The 24664-nt window shown below is 65.9% G+C and overlaps 4 protein-coding genes across 5 annotated transcripts; all 4 read left to right on the forward strand.

The window, feature by feature from the left end:
* The first annotated feature begins 129 nt into the window (after nucleotides 1-129).
* AP3S2 (adaptor related protein complex 3 subunit sigma 2) lies at nucleotides 130-6183 on the forward strand. 2 transcript variants are annotated; one of them, XM_071441067.1, is made up of 6 exons: nucleotides 130-479; nucleotides 746-837; nucleotides 931-1042; nucleotides 2050-2121; nucleotides 5071-5178; nucleotides 5468-6183. In XM_071441067.1, the coding sequence occupies exons 1-6, from the start codon at nucleotides 411-413 to the stop codon at nucleotides 5594-5596; spliced, it is 582 nt and encodes a 193-aa protein (XP_071297168.1). In that variant the 5' UTR covers nucleotides 130-410; the 3' UTR covers nucleotides 5597-6183. The 2 variants fall into 2 exon arrangements, with proteins under 2 accessions (XP_071297168.1, XP_071297167.1); XM_071441066.1 differs by lacking the exon at nucleotides 130-479 and having other exon boundaries at nucleotides 638-837.
* Nucleotides 6184-6294: 111 nt separating this feature from the next.
* ANPEP (alanyl aminopeptidase, membrane) lies at nucleotides 6295-15182 on the forward strand. Its single transcript, XM_071441061.1, has 21 exons — nucleotides 6295-6627; nucleotides 8931-9836; nucleotides 10088-10233; nucleotides 10310-10446; nucleotides 10529-10655; nucleotides 10763-10917; nucleotides 10990-11103; nucleotides 11195-11338; nucleotides 11413-11478; nucleotides 11621-11686; nucleotides 11865-12037; nucleotides 12118-12194; nucleotides 12354-12487; nucleotides 12576-12631; nucleotides 12749-12896; nucleotides 13006-13103; nucleotides 13248-13355; nucleotides 13444-13611; nucleotides 13719-13859; nucleotides 13969-14050; nucleotides 14561-15182. The coding sequence occupies exons 2-21, from the start codon at nucleotides 9235-9237 to the stop codon at nucleotides 14717-14719; spliced, it is 2901 nt and encodes a 966-aa protein (XP_071297162.1). The 5' UTR covers nucleotides 6295-6627; nucleotides 8931-9234; the 3' UTR covers nucleotides 14720-15182.
* Nucleotides 15183-18944: 3762 nt separating this feature from the next.
* Nucleotides 18945-20547, forward strand: LOC139597076 (mesoderm posterior protein 1-like). Its single transcript, XM_071442055.1, has 2 exons — nucleotides 18945-19934; nucleotides 20313-20547. The coding sequence occupies exons 1-2, from the start codon at nucleotides 18945-18947 to the stop codon at nucleotides 20376-20378; spliced, it is 1056 nt and encodes a 351-aa protein (XP_071298156.1). The 3' UTR covers nucleotides 20379-20547.
* Nucleotides 20548-21593: 1046 nt separating this feature from the next.
* On the forward strand, nucleotides 21594-24044 carry LOC139596603 (gonadotropin-releasing hormone II receptor-like). Its single transcript, XM_071440991.1, has 4 exons — nucleotides 21594-21782; nucleotides 22200-22750; nucleotides 23109-23313; nucleotides 23426-24044. Exons 1-4 carry the CDS (start codon nucleotides 21740-21742, stop codon nucleotides 23860-23862), a joined length of 1236 nt encoding a protein of 411 aa, XP_071297092.1. The 5' UTR covers nucleotides 21594-21739; the 3' UTR covers nucleotides 23863-24044.
* The last annotated feature ends 620 nt before the right edge of the window (nucleotides 24045-24664 follow it).

Genomic DNA, 24664 nt, shown 5'->3' on the forward strand with positions numbered 1-24664 from the left:
GTGCCCTTCGGGCAGACAGAGTCGCTGGCTCTTTAAAAGAAGGCGTGGCCCAGCACATAGCCCTGCCCCTGCCCGCTGCACCGGTCGCGGCGGGGCTGGCGCGCCTCCTGGCGGCGCGCGCGGGGAGCAGCGGTCCCGGTGGTCCCGGCGCGGGCAGCGGCCGCCGCATCCCGGTCTAGGCCTGCCCGTCTGCCCCGTCGGGCTGCGAGGAGCCAGCCCCGGCGGCAGGCGCGGCGCCCCCGCCCCGGAGCGGCTTTGGTCGCTCCCGCGGCCCGGCGCTCCGCAGGGTCACCCCGGGCTCAGCCCACCGGAGCCCGGTGCGCTTCCGGGGCGGCCGAGGGGCTTCCTGCGGCGGGTGTGCGGCCGCGGTGCTGCTGCCAGTGCTGCTCCCCGCCCGACGCACCGCCGGGATGATCAACGCCATCCTCGTGTTCAACAACCACGGGAAGCCGCGGCTCGTCCGCTTCTACCAGCACCTGGTGCGCCACCGGGCCGGGGCCGCCGCTGGGCTGCGGCGGGGGGTGCCTGAGCCCGCTGCGGGGCCGGGAGCAGTGCAGGGCTGGGGGCGCCGTGGGGCTCGGCGGGCTGGGGGTGTCCCGGGAGCAGGGCGGTCGCTGCGGTACCTGCCGCTGCCCTGGTCGCGTCCTTCGGGATGCCCCGGGTCAGCCACGGGTGGCACCGGGACTGGCGTGTGGCCCGGAGCCGCGGGTGCCATGGGTGCCCAGCCACCGTGTCCTCCTGGCAGGCAGAAGAGGTGCAGCAGCAGATCATCCGTGACACCTTCCACCTGGTGCTGAAGCGCGATGACCACATCTGCAACTTCCTGGAGTGCGGCAGGTAGCGGCCGGGAGGGGCCGTGCCGGGCTGTCCCGCACCCCGCCGAGTGCCGGGCTGTCCCCGAGCCCCTCAGCCGTGCCCGTGTCCCCACAGCCTGTTCGGCGGCTCGGACTACAAGCTGATCTACCGCCACTACGCCACGCTGTACTTCGTGTTCTGCGTGGATTCCTCCGAGAGCGAGCTGGGCATCCTGGACCTCATCCAGGTGCGTCCCCGCAGCGCCCAGCTGCGCTGGCACCACTCAGGGCCCTTTCATGGCCGTGCCAGCCCTGTGTCAGCCCTTCTGAAAGGCCTGAGAAGGCCTCGGGGCCGTGGTGGGGAGGGGGCTGCACATACGCCCCCCTCCCCACCACGGCCCCAAGGGCTTCACGGCCCTGTGGCTTCTTCACCTGGGAGCAGCCGGGAAGGCAATCTGAAGGGATGTCTTTAAAAGCAGACACACAGAATCATTCAGGGTGGAAAACTCCCTTGGGAGCACCAAGTCCAAGCATTAATACTAGGATTCTGGAATCCCAGGTTGGAAGGGACCTCAGGGATTGTCTGGTCCAGCCTTTCTTGGCAAACCACGGCCTAGACAATTCCCAGCACCCTGGCATGTGAAAAATTCCCAGTGTTGGGGAATCCCTCACTTCCTCATTTCCATTTCTCATAATGGAGATTATTCACTGGCTGTTTCTTTGGAAAAAAATTTCCTCTTGAGCCTTATTGGAGTCTCCCCAAGAGGAATTTGTACCCATCATTCTGTGTCTTTCCATGTGCCTCCTTGTATGACAGGAGTTTCCAGCTTTGTGGCCACCCTTTAAACACCAGGATATGGGAAGAAGGTGCCCCTGAGCCTCCTTTTCTCCAGGCTGAGCCCCTTTCCTAGCTCCCTTGGGAATTCTCCAGCCCCTTCCCAGCTCTGTTCCCTGCTCTGGACACGCTCCAGCCCCTCCAGGTCTCTCCTGGCAGGAGGGGCCCAGAGCTGCCCCAGCACTGGAGGGGCCCCAGCAGTGCCAGCACAGGGCATGGGCACTGCCCTGGGCCTGTGCCCACGCTGGGGCTGACACAAGCCAGGTGCCATTGGCTTCTTGCTCACCTGGACACACCTGGGCTCATATTCAGCCACATGCATGCCTAGGTCCTTCTCCAGCTTTCCAGTCCCTCTGTCCCGTGCCTGGAGCGTTCCATGGGGTTGGTGTGACCATCTTGCCTGGTCTCCATCTGTCCCAGGTGTTCGTAGAGACGCTGGACAAGTGCTTTGAGAACGTCTGTGAACTGGACCTCATCTTCCACATGGACAAGGTGGGTGCTGGGCCCGGGGCTGCTCCAGAGCTGCATTTCCTGGGCTGGGGCTGGCCAGGAGAGTGTGGGGATGGCAGGGGTCACTTTAGGGGGACTGAGGTCCTGTATGGGAAGCTTTCAGCCCATGTTCTTTGAAAGGCACTCACATTGTGACCTGCCCAGGAGAGACCCGAGGGCTGGGCTGCTCTGAGGAGCCGTGCCCAGCTCTGGGCTGCCCTGGGGCCGGGTGGCCACTGTGGGTCTGTGCTGCACAGCCAGCTCTGCTGCAGCTGGCAGCCTCTGACCTGGCACTGGGGCGTTCTGCCTCTGCTCCAGGCTGTGACACCTCGTGGGAGTTGACATTTTATTACCGCTGCTGGGAGAGAAAGGGAAGGAACAATGGGAGTGTTTGAAATTCAAAGTGCTGGGTAAACTTTGGTTTGAGCCACAGCCTGTAATGCTTCCTCTTGAGCTGGATGGAGATCCTGGGCAGGAAGCGTCCTCTTAGATCATGTCCCGGGTCACAAGGCTGAAGATGGCTGGGGATAGGTAGCCAGGAATAAGCTTGGAGCAGGGGGAGGCTTGGCTGAGGGTACTGGGCTTGTGTTGCTGTTGATCAAGATTTTCTTGCTTTGCTGGAGACAAAAACATATCAACAAAGAAGAGCACTGGGAAAAAAAAAGTTAAATGCTCCCTTTCCATTGGTGATTCCAACTGGGGAACTGGCATGGAGGGGGAGTGAGCAGGTCTCGGGTATCTCTATGTTACCAGCTGCTGAGGTCAGGCTTTGGTTCCACTGTTTGCCCTAAGTGTTTATCAAAGGAGGAGGCAGGGCCGAACAGCTGTGGGAGAAGTTTTGGCAGCTGCCCAGGTAACCTCTGCCCACAGCTGGGGCAGGATATGCTTGTGGGTGCTGACTCTGGGAGGGGCAGGACCCAGCAGCTTTTCACTCAACCTTGCTCTCAGCTTTACATGAGCTTTGCATTTAAACAGGAGCCCCACGGCCAGCCCGCAGCCCTCGGGCAGGGCACATCACACCTTGGCCAGCAGCACTGGGGTCACCCTTCCTCTGACCTCTCCTGCCTGCAGGAACATTCTCAGGAGATGGGAATTGGGGGTTTCTGGTAGTGCAGGCCCCAGCTCGGTCACCCAGGCTCTCCCAGCCCTTCCCATCCCAGCTCCTGCTGCTTCCCAGCTTTGACTCAACTCTTGGCCATTATCAGTTGGTCCTCCGGTCTCTTTCTATATTTGGCACATGTTTATTTCTCAGATGTACTCATGTTCCTGTGCTTCCCGGAGCTGGGTTGCAGAGGGACGGTGTTTGGGGTGCTGGGAATGTGCTGGTGTGTCCTGCTGGGCCCGGGTTGCCCCCCTGGGATGCCCAGGCAGGGCCATGAGTTTCTCCCCAGGCAGGGCTGTGAATGTCTCCCTGGGCAGGGGTTCAGGTGCGGCTTTGGCTGCATTCTGTAATTTTTCTTTTTGCCTAAAGTTCCACCTTGCACCACCTGCAGCACCTGCAGGGCCATGGGACCAGAGCTGTGCCGGGCCTGGGGTCCTACTCCTGCCATGGGCTGGTGGAGGGGGACATTGGTCAGGCACCAGTGACACCAGTGCTTGTAGCTGTCAGCACTGGGAGCCCCGGCCTCAGAGCTGCAGGCATGCCCTGTCCAAAGGGGGCTCAGGGTGGGCTGTGCTCAGCTCTCAGCCCTGCTTTCCACCTCGGAGCGGAGTGTGAGCTGCACTCAGCAGCTGCAGGGTCCCAGAAGGGACACAGATTTCTCAGGAAGTGCTGTGCTTTGGCTTGGAAAACAAAACTTGCTCAAGATTTCTGCCCTGCTGGTTTAGAGCCAGCTTGGGCTGAAGCCAGATCTTGAAGGAATATTTCCTGATGCTCCCATATCCTTTTAGGCTGTGGGAGCCACTTGCTCCAGCTGCTTCAGCATGCACTGGGGCTGGGCTGTGGGATGGGGGTTCCAGAGCTGCCTGGGGCTCACCCTGTGCCCTGCAGGTCCCCCACACCTGTTGCTGCTGCAGGCACTGTGGGAGTGGGACAGGAGCTGTGGGGAGCCCGGGCTGGGTCACCTCACAGAGCTGGGATTGCCCCTCAGCAGTTGCTGGGATTGCACATTCTCTCGTGTTCTTTATTCTCCCAAGCACTGTCCTGACAGTCACAAGGTCTCACAAGTGCAGCCTGGCTCTGTGAAACCATAAAACCATCTCATAACCCAACCGTGCTCGTGTGTAGCCTCTTTCACGGAAGTATCTGGGACCCATAAATCCATTATCTGTGCTGGGGGCTCATTGGGAACTGCTGACTGTGCAGGCAATGCTGAGCTGAGCCAGGAGCAGGAGCTGAAAGGGGTTGTAGCCACCAGCACAGCCTGGCTGCCACCTCGGGGCTGATTGCAATTTCTGCGATTGCAACTCAGCAATGTTCCTTCCCCTGTTCTGGCTGTGTGATTGCACCGGCCTTGCCTGGCTGTTCATCCTTGAACTCGAGGGATGCCAGCAAAGGAGCAGACTCCCTTGGCAGTTGTGTGCTTTTTTTGTGCCCATGTCACAGTCCCGACCTTCCTCAGAGACAGTGAAGAGGCCAGGCTCTGGCCTGGCTTTCTGAGGAGAAGGAACTTCTGGGGAGAAGTGTCCTGCCCCGTGAGGACCCTGCTGGGTCATGTCTAGGACACATTCCTGCTGTAACCTGGCCCAGGAGGGACCAGCCATGTGTCCAGGCTGTGCCAGTGGAACCACTGGAACCATCTGGCTGCTGCAGGGGCCCGGTGGGTGGGTGTCATCTCCAGTGGGGTGCAGGTGCAAAGTGCAGCTGTGGGGCTCCCCTTGGCCACCCTTTCGCTCTCCAGGCAGCTCAGAAGGGGCAGGGGTAGATTTGTGTCCCTTGGGGAGATGCTGGCCCCTGCCATGCTCCCAGGAGCGGGCCCTCAGCCTTCTGTTCCCTGCGTCCCTCCCTGGCAGGTCCACCACATCCTGCAGGAGATGGTGATCGGCGGGATGGTGCTGGAGACCAACATGAACGAGATCGTGGCGCAGGTGGAGGCCCAGGGCAAGCTGGAGAAGGCAGAGGTGAGCAGTGACACTGTGGCTCTGCCCCACGGGGGCTGCGAGGGATGGCCCATGGGGACTGGGGTGGGCGTGGGGGGTATCCAGGGTATTCCCAGTGTCTGCCTGCCTGAGCCCTCGCATGGGGCTGGGGACATCCTGCCCAGTGGTGCTGGTCAAGAGTGCAGGGAGCTGCCCGTGGAAGTGGTTCCTTTGTCAGGGATAACGACCCCGGGCCATTGAAGGTTTCTCATGAAGAGGCTGTGGAGGGGCTGTGGGGTGCGGCCAGCGGTCACGGTCCCTCTGTCCCCAGGGAGGCCTCTCAGCTGCTCCTTCCCGTGCTGTGTCGGCCGTGAAGAACATCAACCTGCCCGAGATCCCCCGCAACATCAACATCGGGGACATCAACATCAAAGTGCCCAACCTGTCACAGTTCATGTGAGCAGCCCGTGCTGGGGAGCTGCCTGCTGAGCAGAGCTGGGGTCCCCGGCTCCTCCCGGGGCTCTGCCCGTGTGGCACACAGGGCCCGATGGTGGCCGAGGGCAGGGAGCTGTGACAGGGCTCAGAGAACGGGGTGGGGATCCCTCCTTCTGGACCTGGGCTCAGTTCTGCTCCCTGGTCCCCCAACAAGGAGGCTGCTCTTCATTCCCCTTTCCTCCCTGCGGATATGCAGCCTCTCCTCGCTGTGGGGAAGAGTTGGCTCCTGCCTCTCCTGGGATTCTTGGGATTCCCAGAGGTGAAAGTGTGCCTGTAGTGACGGCTCTGTCAGGAGCTGCAGGTTGTCCCCTCCATCCTCCCAGCCATGGCTGTCCCCTGCCCTGGTCCTGCTCTCTGTGATGGGCCCCAGCTGGGTGGGAGTCACTCATGGGAGCTGCTGTGTGCCCTGGGGACAGTTGAGGGGGACATGCTGGAGCGGGGATGTGGCAGCAAGAGGGGCAGGAGCTGAGTGACTGGGGGGCTTGCAGGGTCAGGCCAGGCTGGGGCTGCTGGAGTGTGTCCCTGTGTCCCAATAAACTGCCCCTGAAGCCGTGTCTGTGTCTGCTGTGGGTGTGTGGGACCTGTGAGGGTGAGGCTGGGGTGCTCTGAGGCCGGGGAGGAGCAGGGTTTGTCCTGGGGGTCACAGTGACCCCGATGGGCTCTGTCAGCCACGTACCCCACGCCCCTGGCTCTGCCGAGGCTCCATCTGGCCACCAGCCCCTGGGGCTGGCCGGGGGCCCTTCCTCTGCTCCCCAGCTGTGCTCCGGGTTCTGCCTCCACTTCCCCTGGCAGGGAAACCATGACTCTGCCGGGAAGGAATTTCCCCTCCCTGCGGCTTAACCCTTCCCCAGCTGGCCACTAGCCACATAAGCACTCCTAGAGGTCAAGGAGCTGGGCAACCTGCTGTGTCCTCTTCTCCGCTGGCTCTCCTCTTCCTCCGCTTCCTCCTGTCCCTCCTCCTCCTCGTCCTCTCGTAGGTGCCGGCGAAGGGTGCAGGTGAGCCATCGTGCCGGGGCCATGTCTTGAGGCTGGGGCGCGGAGTCTGGCAGGACTGGGACAGTCGGAGGGGAACGCTCCGGCTCACCTCATGGCCAGGGAGTGGTGCGGGGCTGGGCTGCCGTGGGCAGTGCCACAGCACCCCCGCCGCTGCGGGCTGTGTCCGGCCACACGTGCTCCCTGTGCAGCGCCCGGGGCGGCTCTGTGGCAGCTCGGCCCCGCTGCCCGGCCTGCAGCTCGGCTGAGGCCCGGCACCGCGCTGGGCCCCCCTCTGCGGGCAGCCCCTCTGCCGGCCCGGCCGCTCTCTGCTCCCCAGCCCTGGCCGAGGCTGGTCTGGGCCGGGCCGAGCCCCCAGCCCGGGGAACCCCAGCCCCGGAGCTGCAGCGGGTGCGGAGCGGAGCGCCCGGCGCTGGCCGTGGCCCGCTGTGCCCGGAGGGGCTGCGCTGGCTGGGTCAGCAGGCGGGCCCACAGCAGGAGCGAGCGGGGCATGCGGCCTGCCAGGGGCTGTGGGGGGCAGCGGCTGGCCGCTCCGAGCTTCCGCATGGTGCTGGACGCCGGGCATGGCTCCGGGCATGGCTCCGGGCAGGGCTCCGGGCATGGCTCTCCGCCCCAGCCCACCGCCTGCCCCGGCTGTGCTGGGCTGTGGCACCCGCGGGTGCCGGGCTCGGCCGGGCCCAGCCCCAGCCCTGCCCGCCGGAGCGCGTTCCCAGAGCCAGGCCCGGTCCCCGGCCGCCTTTCCCCTCAGAACTGCCTGCTGTCCCCCCACGCTGCCCCGGGCCGTGCCCCCGCCCCGCCGGCCGGCAGACACGAGGTTAAGGGGGCGAGAGCTGCGGGTTCCTGCCCTGGCGCTTCGGAGGAAGCTGTCCTCCCTTCGGAGCCAGAGCGCGGGGCCGGGGCGGGCAGCCGGGGCGGGCAGAGCACGGACGGGCAGCAGCACGGGCAGGGCGACCCGCGGGGCGCAGGAAGCTGCAGCCGGGCGGGCGGGACCCGCTGGCCTCGGCGGAGCGCAGGAAGGTGAGCGGGCACTGTGCTGCTGCGGAGGCTCGGGGGTGCACAGCCCAAGCGGGGCTCCGCGGGGTGCCTTGGGCTGCACCGAGCGGGGCACGGGGCTGCGGGGGCTGTGGGCTGTGCGGCTGGCAGTGGGCTCACGTACATGGGGGTTATGGGGCCCGTATGCAGTGCGGGGCTTGGGGGGTCTGGGGGGTGCATGGCGGTGTGGGGGGCTCTGGGGGTGTCAGCCTGTGGGGTGTGTGGGGCCACCGCCCCAGGAACCCCGTGCCCACGGGGGTGACGCCCAACGTCTGTGCCGCTTGTGGGACAGAGATGTGTGTGCTGCTGGCTGGGCTCCAGAGAGGAGTGCACTGGGCGTGGGGACAGAGTCCTGCAGGCTGGGGGAGTCGGAGTGTGGGTGCTGTGTCTGCTGCTCCCCGGTGACTCCATCCAGCCCCTCCCCAGGCCAGCCCGGGGGGGATGCCTGTGTGCTGTGCCCGAGGGGCTGTGGGGAGGGCCAGCAGGCTGGGACGGGGGTGTGCAGAGTGCCTGGCACCCTCCCGGCCACCTGTGCCCCTTGGGCCTGTGGGGGACTGTCCCCAACGTCTTTGGCCAGAGCCAGGATGGGGATGGCACTGAGAGAGCCAGCAGTGACCTCTGTTCTTGGGGCATGGCTGTGCCTAACAGGGAGGGCCAGGAACACCGGCAGCATCCAGAGTGATTTGTGCCAGGCACGGTGGCCCTGGCAGGTGTAGCTGGGTGCTGTCAGGGACAGGGCAAGGACTCCCTTGCCCTGAGAACACCACTCACTCATCCTGGTTTGCCCTTTGCCCCAGCTGTGGCTCCTGGCAACACCTGCCCATATCTCCCTATGGAGAGATCGATTAGATCCTGAGAACAGGACTTCTTATTTTTTCCCAGTGTGTGACAGGTGTCACCCCCACCCTGGGTGGGGACCTCACCTGTGCCCACTGGGGCTGGGCTCACAAGGACGGAGTTTGACCCCGCTGCCTCCAGGTGCACGACTCTGGACTTTGAGAGGGCTGTGGGCAGAGGGAGCTCCACCCAAGTGTCCCCCCCACATTTCCCCGCCGCTGCCAGGCCCCGTGCTGCACCTGCTTTCCCTGGGTGGGGCAGGCTGTGAGCTGTGCGGGGACCCTCTGGCAGCAGCTCAGACCCTGTCACTCGAGGGTGAATGGGGTGACACTGAGTTTGCATCTGGGCTTGGCTGATGGGGATACACACTGGACCCTGCAGCACGGTGGGGATGTGGCTGCTGGCTGCGACCACCTGCTCTGTCCCTCCTTCTGCAGGGCCAGGCCAGCGCTGGGGAAGGACTCCAGGGGTCCAGGCCCACAGCCCCTGCACGCTCCCCGATGGTGCCAGCCCCCATTGCCAGCTCTGCCCCTGCAGCAGCGACGCCAGGCCGTGGTGCTTCTGCCAGGCTGGGGAGCGGGCGGGTGGAAAGCTCATCCCAGGGTCTGTCACCACCCTGAACCCCATGGCCATTTAATCATTCACCCATTAACTTGGACTAATAAACCTCGTGCAAGCGAGAGGCTAAAAGCCGTGCTTGCACCAGCGCTGTCTCTGCCAGTGCCACTCCTGCTGCCTGCCATGGCAGGTGGCTTCTTCATCAGCAAGACCGTGGGAATCGTGGCCATCGTGCTGGGCCTTGGGGCTGTGGCCACCATCATTGCACTCTCGGTGGTGTACGCCCAGGAGAAGAACAAGGGGATATCAGATGTGGGCACCACCACCACAGCCAGCCCCGGGACCAGCACCAGCACCACCACCCCTGCCCCCAACAACCCCTGGAACCGGTGGAGGTTGCCAGCCACGCTGAAGCCAGAGTTCTACGAGGTGTCCCTGCAGCCCTTCCTGAAGCCTGATGCCAACAACATGTACATCTTCAAGGGCAACAGCAGTGTGGTCTTCCTGTGTGAGGAAGCCACCAACCTCATCCTCATCCACAGCAAGAAGCTGAACTACACCATGCAGGGCTCCTTCCATGCCACCCTGCAGGCAGAGGATGGTGGCAGTGCCCCTGCCATCTCCCGCACCTGGCTGGAGACTCCCACCCAGTACCTGGTGGTGCAGCTGGACGCTCCCCTGAAGCAGGGCCAGCGGTACCGGCTGTCCAGCAGCTTCACCGGGGAGCTGGCCGATGACCTGGCTGGCTTCTATCGCAGCGAATACACGGACGACTCAGGCAACAAGTAGGTGGAGGGCAGGGGACGGGGTGGAAGCTACAGGGCTGGCCCAGTGTGGTGGTGGGAAGGGGCTGGCGCAGGGCAGTGGAGGGCATGGGCTGGCTTTGGGGCTCCTCTCCACCAGGACCATGGGATGAGTGTGTGGAGCCTCTGTGCCACCCTTGCATCTTCATGCTGCCCCAGTGGGGATGGGAGAAGGGGGACTGGGGGGTGCGGCCTCCACAGGGACCCCCAGGACTGATGGGGCTGGCTCACAGGCAGGTGGTGGCCACCACGCAGATGCAGGCGGCTGACGCGCGCAAGGCTTTCCCTTGCTTCGACGAGCCGGCCATGAAAGCCAACTTCACAGTGACCCTGATCTACCCCTACGGCTATGGGGCCATTTCCAACATGCCTGCCAAAAGTGAGTGGGGCGGGGGGACCCCACTGGGGGGTTGGGGGCCTGGCAGGGCTGTGGGGTGATTCTCTGATCTCTACAGACACCAGGCAGCAGGAGATTGATGGAGAAATTTGGTATGTCACCGAGTTTGACACCACTCCCCGGATGTCCACGTACCTTCTGGCCTTCATTGTCAGCCAGTTCACCTCCAAGGAGAGAAACTCGGGGAAGACACTGGTAGGATGGGGTGGGGTGCACCCCTGCCCACCTGGGTGGCTGAGCCTGGGTCACTGATGAGTCTTGCATCCCTCCTCTCCAGATTCGCATCTGGGGCCGCCCTGAAGCCATCAAAGAGGGCCAGGGTGCCTACGCACTCAATGTCACTGGCCCCATCCTCAACTTCTTTGAGGCACATTACAACACGGCCTACCCGCTCCCCAAGTCTGGTGGGTGCTGCGGGGTGCCCGGGGCACTGGGTTGAGGTGCCCACTGCCGGGGGAAGATGGTCCAGCGTGCTGTCAGCAGGGCACTGACGGGACCCCTCCACCCCCAGACCAGGTTGGCCTCCCCGATTTCAATGCGGGCGCCATGGAGAACTGGGGGCTGGTGACCTACCGGGAGAACTCGCTGCTCTTCGATGCTGCATACTCCTCCATCGGCAACAAGGAGCGGGTGGTGACCGTCATCGCCCACGAGCTGGCACACCAGGTACCTGCTGCACCCCTCGCCCCCCGCCCTGACTGACGGCTGGCAGCTGAGGCAGTGCTGTGCCCTCTGCAGTGGTTTGGGAATTTGGTGACGCTGCGGTGGTGGAACGACCTGTGGCTGAACGAGGGCTTCGCCTCGTACGTGGAGTACCTGGGTGCTGACTCTGCTGAGCCCACCTGGAACATTGTGAGTGCCAGGGACGCTGGGCGTGGGGGCGGGCAGGGGAGCAGCCAGCCCAGGGCTGCCCCTGAGGCGGGTGCTGGTGCTCCCTCTGCAGAAAGACCTGATGGTGCTGAACGAGCTGCATGACGTGATGGCCACCGACGCCCTGGCCAGCTCCCACCCGCTCTCCTTCCGCGAGGAGGAGATCAACACCCCAGCCCAGATCAGTGAAGTCTTCGACAGCATTGCCTACAGCAAGGTGTGCATGGGGGTCCCTGGGGTGGGGATGCACTCTGGGGTGTCCCTGGCTTCTCTGACCTGCTGTCCCTGCAGGGGGCGTCGGTGCTGCGGATGCTCTCGAGCTTCCTTGGCGAGAACATCTTCAAGGAGGGGTTGCAGGTGAGGTGCTGCTGGTACTGGGGGGCAGTGAGCCCAGTGCAGGGTGGGCATCCCGTGGTAGAGACCTTCCTGGCTGCTCTAGGGGGCTCCCACACCCCAGACTTGCCCTTGCTCACCTGCCTCTCCTGGTGCTCTCCCACAGTCCTACCTCCACACCTTCTCCTACAGCAACACCATCTACTCTGACCTCTGGGTCCATCTGCAGCAGGTAGGAGGGGGCTGGTGCTCCTGCAGCCTCCCCAGCCCTGGCTCCGGGGGGCTGCCAGGTGTGATGGGGTCCCAGATGCTGGGCGAGGGTTGCAGCGCTGGCCGTGCCCCACGCTGGCCGTGCCCCACGCTGGCTGTGCCCCTGGCCCTGGTGACCAGCGGTGCTGCCATCCCCGCAGGCAGTGGACAAGAACAAGGTCCAGCTGCCTTACAATATCAGCGACATCATGGACCGCTGGACGCTGCAGATGGGCTTCCCTGTGGTCACTGTTGACACCAGCAGCGGCACCGTCAGCCAGGCCCATTTCCTGCTGGACCCCACATCTTCTGTGGACAGACCCTCTGTCTTCAAGTGAGTGTGGCAGGGCTGGCTGGGAACTGAGGGGTCAGGGGATGAGGGCCAGTCCCACCACCTGTCTGTCCACGGCGCAGCTACACCTGGATCGTCCCCATCACCTGGATGACAGGCAGTGGCCGCAGGAACAGCACCTGGCTGACCAAAGTCAGAGGTATGTCATGTCCTGGCCGTGAGTGGGGGTCCTGCTTCCACCTCCACTACCATGGCACTGGGCAGGGGTCCCAGGGAGGCAGTGGTGGTGGGGGCTGAGCCTGGCCCTCCCTGGTGGGTGGAGGTGCAGCTCTGGCAGAGCCTCCTGTCCCCTTCCCAGACACCAACAACGACTTCAGGCTCAGCAGCCCCAACTGGCTCCTGCTGAACCTCAATGTCACTGGGTACTTCCGTGTCAATTACAACCAGGAGAACTGGAATCAGCTCATCAAGCAGCTTGACTCTGACCACGAGGTACACGGGGCGCTCAGGGCTGTGGGGTGGGACCCCATTCACACCACCCTGCTCAGGCTGCCCTGAGACACTGACTTTGCTCTCTCAGATCTTCCCTGTGATCAACCGTGCCCAGATCATTGACGACGCCTTTAACCTGGCCAGGTGAGCCCTGCCTGGTGGTCTGGGTGCCACTGGGGTGAGGGGCTGGATGGGGTGGGTGCCCTGGGGTGGGCAGTGCCAGTGGGGCTGGGGAGGTGACGCTGCCCTCACCCCTGACAGGGCCAAGCACGTGCAGGTGACCTTGGCTCTGAACACGACACGGTTCCTGAGCCGGGAGACGGAATACATGCCCTGGCAGGCAGCACTCACCAACCTCAAGTACTTCAAGCTGATGTTTGACCGCAGCGAGGTCTTTGGGGCCATGTCGGTGAGTGGTGCCAGCCGCCCGTGCTGGGCGTGAGGGGCCAGGATTGCCCCCACGCTGGTGTGGGGGCTGCTGCCAGTGTCACTGGGCACTGACTCCCTCTTGCCCTCAGGAATACATGAAAAAGCAGGTGACCCCTCTCTTCGAGCACTACAAGATCATTACCAATAACTGGAACAATACCCTCAGTGATGACTTACTGATGGTCCAGTGAGTACCGTGGCCCTGGGGCTGGGCTGGGTCCCTGGGGTGTCCCTGACTGCGCTGGATAGGGGGCACAGCCCTGCCTCCAGCCAGCACTGGCCGGTGGGTGCCCTGTGCTGGACCCCAGGCCTCACGGCCTCTCTCCCCCAGGTACAACGAGGCCAATGCCATCAGCACCGCCTGCTCCTACGGTGTCACCGAATGCCAGGATTTGGCTGCCAACTACTTGCGCCAGTGGCAGAACAGCTCCACCAACCCGTGAGTCCTGGGAAGCCCCGGTGCTGTGTGTGTGGCGGGGATGGGCACGGCGAGGGGCTCCTGGCACCGACGGCTCTCACTCCAACAGGGTCCCCCCGAACCTGCGCTCAGCCATCTACTGCAGCATGGTGGCCACGGGCGGGGAGAATGCCTGGCAGTTCCTCTGGAAGAAGTTCCAGGAGGCCCGTGTGGTGTCTGAGGCTGACAAGCTCCGCACAGCCCTCTCCTGCAGCCCCGACCCCTGGATCCTCAGCCGGTGTGTGTGGGGTCTGGCAGGCACTGCGCTGTGTCCCCACCAGCCCATCACCCTCGGCGTGTCCGCTGCCCCTGCCAGCCCCTCACCCCCTCATCATGCCCCTCCAGGTACCTGCAGTACACCCTCGACCCTACAAAGATCCGGAAGCAGGATGCCACCTCCACCATCAACAGCATTGCCAGCAACGTCGTGGGGCAGTCCCTGGCCTGGGACTTCATCCGTGCCAACTGGAGGACGCTCTTCACCCAGTGAGCACCGCGGGGGCTGGGGCACCTCTGTCTGCCTGCACCCCTTGGGGGTGGCACTGTCCCTTCCCCTGTCCCCTCCCCCTGGCTCAGCACACTTCTGCTCTCCCAGGTACGGGGGCGGCTCCTTCTCCTTCTCCCGCCTGATTTTATCTGTGACCCAGCGCTTCTCCTCAGAGTTTGAGCTGCAACAGGTGAGGCTGCACCCCAGCAGGAGTCGGGGGACCAGGGACCCCAGCCTTGGCAGAGCTGCCCTTTGCCAGCAGCCCTTGAGAGGGGATTTCCTGCCCCTTGTGAGCCCAGGGGTCCAAGAGGCTTCTGTCCCTGTCAGAGGCTGCCGGGTGCCTGCTGGGGTGGTGGCAGGGATGCCCAAGGGCTGTCAGAGTGCTCCTGGGGGCTGTTGGGGTGCTGCATGGGCTGCTGGAGGCTGTTGGGGTGCTCCTGGAGGCTGCTGAGATGGTGCTGGGGGTTTTCAGGGTGCTATTGGGGCTGTCAGGATGATGTTGGGTGGTGTTGGGGGCTGCTGAGGGCTCACAGAGGCTATTGGGGTGCTCCTGGGGGCTGTAGGTGTCCTGCCAGGGAGCAGCTGAGAGGTGCTGGGGTGGTGCTGGAGTGCTCACAGGGGTGTTCCTGGGGGGTGTGCAGTGGTGCTGGGAGCTGCTGGGATCTGCCCTGCCTGCTCCAGCCCCGTCTCTGCCTGGCAGCTGGAGCAGTTCAAGAAGGACAACCAGGACATCGGGTTTGGGTCGGGGACGCGGGCGCTGGAGCAGGCGCTGGAGCAGACCCGTGCTAACATCAAGTGGGTGGAGGAGAACAAGGCCGCGGTGCAGAGCTGGTTTGAGAGCGAGACCAGGAGCAAGTAACAGGCGCCTGTGATTCCCTGGCCTCCAGGACGGACCCTCGGCCGCCCCAGCCCCCGCACTGCCAGGGACGGGCTGACGCCTGCATGATGGGCACGGGGAACTCGGGGTCTTGGCAGGGGGAGGCCAGGCTGCTGCGCTCTGGGCTGTAAATAAAATCTTGCCCACTTTCCAGGGCACCCTGCGGGCTGGGGCCGTGCTGTGGGGACTGACACACACCGGGTAGGAAGCGCCAGGGGCCCTGCAGGCCCGGGGCAGGGCCCGAGGCTGTGAGCCCCCGGGCTGTTAGGAGCCTGGTGCTAAGTGGCTCTGGGGGCTTCACTGACGCCAGCCCCCAGCCCCTCTGTCTGACAGCTGCGTGTGAGCTCTCCTGCTGGGCCCTGCTCAGGGGGACTGGCACCAGGACCCTCTGCCTGCGCTGCTCCGGGCAGGTGCTGCACGCTCGGGGCAGGGCCAGGCTGTGACAGGTAGGAGGGACTGTCCCTCATGGCCACTCTGCAGGGACAGAGCTGCCTTTGGGCCCAGGGAAGGCATGAGACGCCCAGGCAGGTGGGAGCTGGGGGTCAGTGGGGCTGGGGACAGCCTAGGTGGTGAGTCCCTCTGCCACCTCAGCCCTGGGACACATGTGGGCAGTGGGTTGGGCTGGCAGTGGGCAGCACCTGGCTGTGTGTGGGGTGCAGGCTGAGGGGTGCTCCCAGCCCTGCCCATGCTGGGGTGCAGCCAGCAGGTCCCAAGTGAGGAAGAGGGGAGCAGCTCTGCAGGGCGGCGTTGGTGAGGATCCTGGGGTCTGTCCCATCCCGTGCAGCTCTGCAGCATGGCCGTGCCACTGACCCGTGGCCCTGCCACTGTCCCACTGCCCCACTGCCATGCCACCGTGCCTGTGTGGGCTCTGTGTCCAGGGCTGCAGGCAGCTCCAGCCCCACAGCTGCTGGGGTGCAGCGGGGCAGGACAGGCTGCAGCAGGAGCTGGGAAAATGAGCCTGGCTGGGGCCCAGGGATGCTGAGCTGTGTGGGAAGAGCTGTGTGAGGTGAGTGGCTGTGGGACCACAGCCCACCTTGCACCCCTGCCACCCACCCCACGAGGACCATCCTCCACCCCAGCCCAGGGACTGCAGGAGCAGGGGCTGGGCCGGGGAGGGTCTTTGGGTACCTGGTGGTGTGAGGGCAGCTGGGACCCAGGTGCGGGCATCCTGTGGTGCCCTGTGTCCATCAGTCCTGCCTTGGGAGGCTCCAAGAGCAGCAGGAATGTGCCCTATTAGCCGTGGCTGTGGCACATCTGTGGGGAGGCTCCAGGGCAGTGCAGCTGGGAATCCTCTGAAGCTCTGGGAGGGTCCCTGCAGTAGGGGGTGACCCCACATCCAGCTCCAGACCCCCCAGCACCTCTGGGGCAGTGCCCGCAGCAGGGCTGCAGAGCGGTGACCCCCAGGCAGCCGTGCCCACGCCGGGGGCCCCGTGCAGCTCCGGGGGGATCCCCGCCATGGCAGGAGACCCCCAGCCCACAGCACCGGGTGTCCGTGTCCTGGCAGCACCGCAGGCCCGGGGACACAGGGGACAGTGTCTCCCAGCAGGGCAGAGAGGTGGGTGATGTAGCGGGTGGTGAGGTGCAGGGTCTCGATCCCGGTGAGGCCAGGTAGAGCCTCAGGCTGTCCGTGAGACCCCCGGGCCCCCCTCCTGCCCCGAGGGACGCAGGGGCGCTCTGCCGAAGGAGCTGGGGGTGCGGGGTGTGTCTGGCCCTGGCTGGGCACTGTCCTGCGGGCCGTGCCTGGGGGTAACCCCGGCTTTCTTTGGGCCGGGGGTGCGGGGTGATGCCTCTGTGCCCACCTGGAGGTACCGAGCTCCCCCAGCCTCGCCCCGCTCCGGGCGGCCGGCAGGAGCCTGGGAATGCCGGGCCCATTTGCAGAGGTGTCAGATCTGACTCCTTCGGTCCTTAATTGGCCCTGCCGGCGCTGGGAAGTGTGTGGGGACCCATTCACACGGCCGTGAGAGATGCTAACGTGCCGCCAGCCCCGCAGCACCGCAGCGGATCGCCCCGCAGCGCACCTCCCCGCACAGCAGCGCAGCCCGGGACTTGACCTTCCGATGCCGGGAGCCCGAGCCGCCGGCCCTGGCACCCGGCAGAGTCCCCGGCCCTCTGCCCAGCTCCCGGATGCTTGGCGGCACTGACCCTGCACCAGACACAGCCCTGGGCGCTGTCCCTGCGAGCGGTGCCCGTCCCAGAGGGACAGAGGGACAAGCATGACCCCCAGACACCGCACAGGGTCTGATCCGGGATGGCGGCTCCCCAGCGGGCAGGGAGCTGTCCTGGAGGGTGCCAGCAGGGCTGGGGGCTCCCGGGGCACAGCCTGAGCTGGGCACTGACTGAGCTCTGTCGTGGTGCCCTGGCCGTGCTGCCTCATGGCCCTGCACCCTGCTCCACTGAGAGGGGCTGAAGGGATGGGGGAACCCACCCTGCTCCCGGGGGGGGAGGCTGCAGGGTGTCCTGCTGTCACCAAAAGTTGGGAATCAAACCCTCTAACACTGTAAGTTCAGTATTAGAAAGTACCATTACTTTATTTCAGTGCTGGGTGTGCAGAGGATGTCTCCTCCTTCCAATACCACAGCTGACTAACAGACTAGTTTAAAGCTTTGTAAGTTATTAATTACATTTTCCAAAACTCATACACATATGCTAAACAGTCTCACAAATTCTTTTGCATATTTATATCACTTTTTGGGGCTTATTCACATAAGAGTAGGGGTGTTTAAGGTTCTCTGGTGCTTGTTTGGGGAACACCCCATTCCTCAAATTATCTGATTTTGGTCATAGGCCAAAACCAAAAAAATTATTTTCTTTGAATACATCCCAGCTCTGTGGTCTGGCCGAGATATATCTTCTTACCAGTGTTGGTCAGGCCCCCACTCTTTAAGGCTAAGATAACCACTTGCACACATTAATACAGGACTAAGCACTTCTGGCTGAAGCTGAAGGAATTCACAAGACTTAAACACTCTTTGTCAGAATTAAAGATTTTCCCAACCCTGCGGGGGCTCTGACCCCAGGGCCGGTGCTGCCCCGGCCCAGCCGCGCTCCAGCACTTGTGCAAACAGGGAGGTGGGAAGCGGCAGCGGCGGGCGCAGAGCTCATTACCCGGGAGCTCATCAGCTAATGCGGCCCAGGAGGGGGCCGGCAGCGGGAGGGGGCCGTGCCTGGCCGGGCCGTGGGGTGCAGCCCGGACACCCCTGCGCCCCAGACTGGGCTGGATGCTGGAATGGGGCTGGCGCTGGCGGCCTCGGGTGGGCTGGGTCAGTGCTGGGCACTGCTCACACGTGCACACCCGGTTTGGGGGTCCTGTGTCCCCACTGTATCCCCTCAGCTGTGCCCCCAGCTTTGTGGGGATCCTGTGCCCCTCACATTCCCAGGGCTTTGCTCACCCTGTCTGGGGGGGTCCTGCACCCCACAGTGCCAGCAGGCTGTGCACACCCAGTTGGGGGGTCCTGTGCCCCCACGTGTACCCCCAGACCGGGCTGCGCTCCCCAGCTCTGGGGCCCGTGCCGTGCCAAGCATCCCCTTGCTCCCTGATGGATTTTCCGTCCCTCGGCGGGGCCGTTTCCCGGGAAACCTTCACACCCGCCGGCCCGACACCTGCGGGGCCTGGGAACGCGCCGGGGGGGCTCCTCCCAGCCCCGGCCCTCCGCGCCCGCCCGAGGGGGCTCCCCCGCCACTGCCAGCACCGGCCCGAGGGGTCCGCCAGGGGCCGCTGGGACACCCGCGCCCCCAAACCGGCTGGGGGGAGTCCCACAGAGCCACGGGGCAGCAGAGGGAGACACGGGGACACGCCACCGCAGGCCCACTGCAAACCTCGCTGAAGGCCCACGAGAGCCCCACAACGCCCCACGGCACCCCCTGCACCCCCGTGCTGCAGCCCCGCTGCCGCTCCCCCAGCAGAGCCGCGGGGACCCCGCTGCAGCTCCCCCAGCACCCGCTGAGGCCCCGCTGCAGCTCCCGGGTGGGTCCCAGCCCCGGCCCCCGCCCCGCGCGGGGCCGAGGGGCAGCACCGAGCAGCTTCACACCTCTGGGGTGAAATTCGTCACCCCGTGTTCACAGCCGCGGCCCGGGCCGCCCCCAGCCCCCCGGCCTTTGAAGTGCTGCTGCTGCTGCGGCCGCGAAGGTGCCTCTTCACACCTCCGGGCCGGCATAAAGCCGGGCGCTCGGAGCCAGCGGCACTCCGGTCCCAGCCCCCGGCGCTGCCATGGCCCACGGCACGCTGCCCGCCGCCCCGCTGCAGGACTGGGCCGAGCGCGGAGCCCCGGACCCGCAGGGCTACAGCAGCAGCTCTCCCGCAGCATCGCCCGACTCCTGCGGGCTCGCGTCCCCCGCCGCGGCTCGGGGGCCCTGCCGCGGGCACGGCAGCCGCCCCAGGGGCAGGAGGGGGCTGCGGGGCGGCGGGGCGGCGGGGGTCCCGCGGCAGAGCGCCAGCGAGCGGGAGAAGCTGCGGATGCGGCGGCTGGCGCAGGCCCTGCTGCGGCTGCGGCACTACCTGCCGCCCGCGCTGGCCCCCGCCGGGCAGACCCTCACCAAGATCGAGACCCTGCGCCTCGCCACCCGCTACATCGCCCACCTCTCCGCCCTGCTGGGGCTCGGCCGGGGCGCGCCGGCCCCCCGACACTGTCCCCTGTGTCCCCGGGGCCTGGGGTGCTGCCGGGACACCGAGCCCCGCGATGCTTCGCCGCCCGGCGCCGCGGGCTGGGGGTCTCCTGCCATGGCGGGGATCCCCCCGGAGCTGCACGGGGCCCCCGGCGTGGGCACGGCTGCCTGGGGGTCACCGCTCTGCAGCCCTGCTGCGGGCACTGCCCCAGAGGTGCTGGGGGCTCCGGAGCTGGGCTTAGAGACCTGGGGGTCACCCCCCTACACCCCTGCGGCAGGGACCCTCCCAGAGGCACTTGGGGATCCGAACATGGCCATGGAGACCTGGGGGTGTCCCTCCTACATCCCTGCAACCGGGACCCCTCCAGAGGTTCTTGGGGTTTCCAACATCCAGACGGAGCCCTGGGGGCCACCCCCCTATGTGCCTGCAGCGGCGACCTCCTCAGAGCTGAACAAGGCTCTCACCTCCACTGCGTCACCCTGGCTGACCCCTCCCCACTCCGCAGGGGCCGCGGCCCCCCCGGATCTCCCTGGCGATGTCCTGGACACGGGACTGCTGCTGTCGGAGTTCGTGGGCGCAGGGACAGTCACCCAGGTACGTGCTGCTGGGGACTGGGGTGACTCTCAGCGTGGGGCTGGCGTGGGGCAGGGATCAACCCCCCTTGGGGCAGCCTCAGAGTCCTCTTGGTGTGGGGCAGTGCAGGAACTGGTTTTGGGGTAACAACAGCCTTGCCTGCGGTAGGGAATGGAGAGGTGAGCCTGCTCCGTGCAGCGGCTGAGGTGGGTCCCCCAGCCTGCCCCATCCTTCCTGGCGCTTCCCTCCCTCATGTTTGTGGGGATCCCATTAGTGGGGACAGAAAGGAGTCCCTTGTCCCTGCCCAGGAGCCCTTCCAGGGTGTGGGCTGTCACTGCCACCCCCCCAGCCCTGCCGGCAGCTCTGCCTGGTGCTCACCCTCTCCCTGTCTCTCCCCAGGATCTCTCTGCAGAGGATCTGCTCTCACTGCTGGAGGCTCTGCTCCCAGCACAGCCCCGGCACTGACCCGGGTGAGTCCCCGGGCCTGGAGCACCCGCGATGCCCGTCTGGAGCCCTGCAGCTTGGGGACACGTGGCCCTTGGGGCAGCTGCAGGAACAAGCTGCCCGTCGGAGCCTGGAGCCGTGCTGGACGCGCCGGGCACGGCTGGATGTGAATAAACCCTTGTGCCCTCTCTGAGTGTGTCCGTGTGGCTGTTCCAGGAGCTGGGCACCCAATGGGGCTCGGCATGCCCAGCAGAGCCATGCCTGGGCTCTCTCGCTGGGCTGCAGGGCTGGGGGCTGTGGGGCAGCCAGCTGGGAGAGCAGCCTGGAGGAGTATCAAGAGAAACGCTCCCCTTGCGCTGGGGCCTGACCCCTGGCCAGGAAGGGCTGAGGATCCCCAGCACCCTCCAGATCCAGCATTCCCACCTGGCAGTTCTGGGCCTGTGGGAGCCGCCCATGCAGAGTGAGATGGGCAGATTTGGGGTCCAGCTCGGGGTGGGGGTGGGCCTGAGCCCACGGGCTGGAGACCCGGCCAGGAGCCGGTGATGGGGACCCTATGCCCCCAGCCCCCTTGGTGGCTCCCTGAAGTCTGGGGTCCCCATTAGCAGGAGGGTGTTGGGACCTGGCAGCCATGTGCTAATGTGTCAGGGGTGTATCCTCCCAGCTCTGGGGTCTGGGGTGAAGGGCGGGGGGTTAATGAACCCCATGGAGTGTGAAAGGACTCTCTAATGAGGTTAATATCCTCTGCTGGGGCGGAGGAGGGGCATGACGGAACGGAGACGAGCCTTTGAGATGTAAAGCAGCCCCCTGGCCTGCCCTCCCCTAGGCTGCAGCCCCGCTCTCCAGGCAGGGCTGAAGGGACCCGGGCATGTGCTCCAGCCATGGGGACACTGCCATGGGGATCACCACAGGCCAGGGGAGCAGCTGGCAGTCATGGGGCTGGGAGGAGGCACCTGTGGGCCTCTGGGCCCCCCAAATGCTGCACCTCAATGCAAGGAGCCCTTGTGTACTCTGATATCTGGCCCTGGCAGCAGCAGTGCCAGACCTGGGGGGCACTGGCAGCGCCCCCTGGGCTGGGGGCTCCCTCCCACAGATGTGGGGCACATCCCACTGTTCATTCCCGTGTGAGCACCATGCACGCTTACGTGTGTGTCCGTGTGCTGTGGGTGGCAGGGGAAGGACCGTGCTGTTCCGAGCTGCCGGCTACGTCAAGGACCATTCCGAGCTGCCAAGGGCGCCCACGCCACAGCAGCTGCAGCTGCAGCAGCAGGTGCTGCCTCTCTGCAGTACCTGCCCTGGTACCTGCCCCGCTCCCCTCGTGCCCCCGAGCAGATGCAGGAGCCCTCAGCACAGAGCCTCGGCACTCTGTGAGCACCAGCCCTGCCATGGCCTGGCTGGGGAATGCCAGGCAGGACACCCTGGACACAGGTGAGGCGGGGGGAATGGGCTGTCTGGTCCTACAGGCTGATTGTTGGGCTGGGTAGGGTCCCCATCCCAGGCAGGATCATGAGGGGTTCTCTGGGCAGGGAGGGGCACAGCAGTGATGGCCTGAGGTGGGGGGCGTGTTGGGGTCAGCTGCCAGTGTCTCCCTCTGCCCTGCTGGGTGCCAGGGACCCCCGTAGCTCTGGGGGCATGGAGGGGCTTTGGGGGCTGCTGGAGCCTCGGGGGTAGCAGCAGGATGCAGTAGGCAAGGATGGAACACAGGGAAGCGAGCTCAGAGACGTGATGTCGGCACTGTGGCCCTGGGCGGGGGGCTCTAGGGGACAGGACCCACAGTGCTGAGTGTGGCCTGCCCCACCCAGAGCCCCCCCCGGGCTGCCGCTGCCCCTCTGCCTGTTGTGGCAGGTAGGGGCCACGCAGACCCGGGCCCTGCAGTGGGGAACAGCAGCACGGAGCCCCCCGGCATGACGCCCCCCGAGTGGGGCTGCGCCTGGAGCCCCTCGGAGGAGAGGGGCGAGGAGCCCCTGCGGCTGCCCACCTTCTCGCCGGCCGCCCAGGTGCGCGTGGCCGTCACCTTCGCCCTCTTCGCCCTCTCGGCCGGCTGCAACCTGGCGGTGCTGCGGGCGGTGGGGGGCCAGGGCAGCGGCCGGCGCCCGCACATCCGCCTGCTGCTGCGGCACCTGGCCGCCGCCGACCTGCTGCTCACCGTGCTGGTCATGCCGCTCGACGCCGTCTGGAACATCACCCTGCAGTGGCGGGCGGGCGACCTGGCCTGCCGCCTGCTCATGTACCTGCGGCTGCTGGCCATGTACGCCTCGGCCTTCGTCACCGTGGTCATCAGCCTGGACCGGCAGGCGGCCATCCTGCGCCCGCTGGCCATCGCCCGCGCCCGCGCCCGCAACCGCGCCATGCTGCAGGCGGCCTGGCTGCTCAGCGCGGGGCTGGCCGTGCCCCAGGTACCGACCGGGCTCTCTGGTAACGCACCCCGCCCCGCCCGGCCTCCGGTGGCACCGTCCGGGCTCGCTGCCAGGGCTGGTGCCACTGTGTGACCCGCAGGGTGGGGATGGAGAGCCCTGTGGTGGGATGGGCACGCGGAGCTGGCAATGGAGCGGCTGTGGCAGTGCCCCCCCTTGCCCAGCTCTGCCCACTGTGGGGGTGCCCCAGGCCCCTGTCAGTGCGGAGCAGAGCCAGTGCAGGGGGGTAGCAGGTCCCGTCCCTCCCCCCCGAGGCTGGGTCTGTCCCTGTGGGTCTGGGGGTCCCTGCTTTGGCCTCCATAAACCCCCATTACTCCCACCCCACCTCTCTTGTCTGCAGCTGTTCCTGTTCCACACCATCACCCTGCGGCCCCCGCACAACTTCACGCAGTGCACCACGCGCGGCAGCTTCCCCCGGGCCTGGCACGAGACCCTCTACAACATGGTGGGCTTTGCCTGCCTCTTCCTGCTGCCCCTGCTCATCATGGTCTGCTGCTATGCCCGCATCCTGCTGGAGATCTCCCGCCGCATGGGCTCGGGCCTCTGTGAGTGCCAGGCACCGCCGTGCCCCGGGGCAGCCCCGTCTGGAGCTCTGTAGGGACCCCCCAGCTTTGCCCCAGCGCAGGGGCCCCTGTCCCAGCCCCGTTTCCCCCCCAGTCTCCTCGCGGGACGCGTCGCTGCGGTGCTCCAGGAACAACATCCCCCGGGCGCGGCTGCGCATGCTGCGGATGAGCCTGGTCATCGTCTCCTCCTTCATCCTCTGCTGGACCCCCTACTACCTGCTGGGGCTCTGGCACTGGTTCTGTCCCCGCGCCGTGGAGAAGAGGATCTCGCCGGCCCTCACCCACATTCTCTTCATCTTTGGCCTCTTCAACGCGTGCCTGGACCCCATCACCTACGGGCTCTTCACCATCCCCCTCCGGGGGGGCTGGGGGTGCCCATGCAGGCAGGGCCCCCTGGCCCAGCCCCCCTCCCCGGCCACGGGCTCCTTCCGCTGCTCAGCCTCCTCCCTGCCGCCCCCGCGGGGAGCACCGGGGCTGCGCCGGCCCCGAGGGGCTGCCAGGGAGCCCTCCTGCCACAGCAGCTCCCTGTGACACCAGCTGGGGTGCCCGGGCAGGGGGCCTGGCAGCAGGCTCAGCACAGCTCCATGGGCATGGAGTCACTGCTGATCTCTCCCTGCACCCCGAAGTGCCTCTGGGGGCTTCGGGCTGGTGGGGTGCCCCCCTCCCCTCTCCCTTCTCTGTGCCCTGAACAGCAATAAAGTGTCCTATGGCCACCTCTTGTCCCTCCTGTGTCCCCCTGCTGGGAGCTGAGCTGGTGTCCCCAGAGCTGCACTCTGACTCATGGGGGTCACAGCTGCCCCTGTCCCCACCATGGGCGGCTCAGGAGTCCCCAGGCAGGGGCAGATTCCAGGCCATGCCAGCCTGGCCAGGGCTGGGTGCTTCCCTCCCTGTGCATCCCCACAGTGGGCGCAGGGCTGGTCCCTGCCAGGGCTGGTGGCAGTGCCAGGGTGCTGCTGCTGTGGCTGTGCTCCAAGCAGGAGCTGCTGGCTGCTGCCCAAGGCTGTTGGGAGGCACCCGGGGGCAGCTCTCCCGCCCACAGCAGCTGCCCAAGGCCACGCTGCCGGCAGAGCCTTGGCAGGGAGGTGGGCGAGGGCTGCGGCTGCCCGGGCCCCTCACTGCCCCCAGCACCACGAGCACTGCCAGAGTGAGCTGCCCTGGCATCCCCCAGCCGCAGGGAAGGGACCCCAGAGCTGGGCTCTGCCCGGGGTCCCCCTGTGCTCCCCTGGCTCCTCAGTCCCCACTGCGCAGTGGGAACGCCCTCACAGCCCACTGACACTGCAGCCTCACGCTGGGGCACACACAGTGTCCTCCTCGGGTCCTGTGCCAGGAGCAA

This window comes from Agelaius tricolor, unplaced genomic scaffold (genome assembly GCF_023055355.1).
Source record: "Agelaius tricolor isolate 1412-34295 unplaced genomic scaffold, bAgeTri1.0.p SCAF_16, whole genome shotgun sequence".
In the NCBI taxonomy this organism is placed as follows: domain Eukaryota; kingdom Metazoa; phylum Chordata; class Aves; order Passeriformes; family Icteridae; genus Agelaius; species Agelaius tricolor.

Bases quoted from the DNA above. Each gene is read 5' to 3' on its own strand.
- AP3S2 (XM_071441066.1), top strand. From the start codon at position 653: ATGCCCCGGGTCAGCCACGGGTGGCACCGGGACTGGCGTGTGGCCCGG. The intron at 1,043-2,049 runs GTGCGTCCCCGC...CATCTGTCCCAG, and splicing joins GCATCCTGGACCTCATCCAG to GTGTTCGTAGAGACGCTGGA. The intron at 2,122-5,070 runs GTGGGTGCTGGG...CCTCCCTGGCAG, and splicing joins TCATCTTCCACATGGACAAG to GTCCACCACATCCTGCAGGA.
- ANPEP (XM_071441061.1), top strand. From the start codon at position 9,235: ATGGCAGGTGGCTTCTTCATCAGCAAGACCGTGGGAATCGTGGCCATC. The intron at 13,104-13,247 runs GTGAGTACCGTG...TCTCTCCCCCAG, and splicing joins GATGACTTACTGATGGTCCA to GTACAACGAGGCCAATGCCA. The intron at 14,051-14,560 runs GTGAGGCTGCAC...TCTGCCTGGCAG, and splicing joins CAGAGTTTGAGCTGCAACAG to CTGGAGCAGTTCAAGAAGGA.
- LOC139597076 (XM_071442055.1), top strand. From the start codon at position 18,945: ATGGCCCACGGCACGCTGCCCGCCGCCCCGCTGCAGGACTGGGCCGAG. The intron at 19,935-20,312 runs GTACGTGCTGCT...GTCTCTCCCCAG, and splicing joins GCGCAGGGACAGTCACCCAG to GATCTCTCTGCAGAGGATCT.
- LOC139596603 (XM_071440991.1), top strand. From the start codon at position 21,740: ATGGCCTGGCTGGGGAATGCCAGGCAGGACACCCTGGACACAG. The intron at 21,783-22,199 runs GTGAGGCGGGGG...CTGTTGTGGCAG, and splicing joins GCAGGACACCCTGGACACAG to GTAGGGGCCACGCAGACCCG. The intron at 23,314-23,425 runs GTGAGTGCCAGG...TTTCCCCCCCAG, and splicing joins CCGCATGGGCTCGGGCCTCT to TCTCCTCGCGGGACGCGTCG.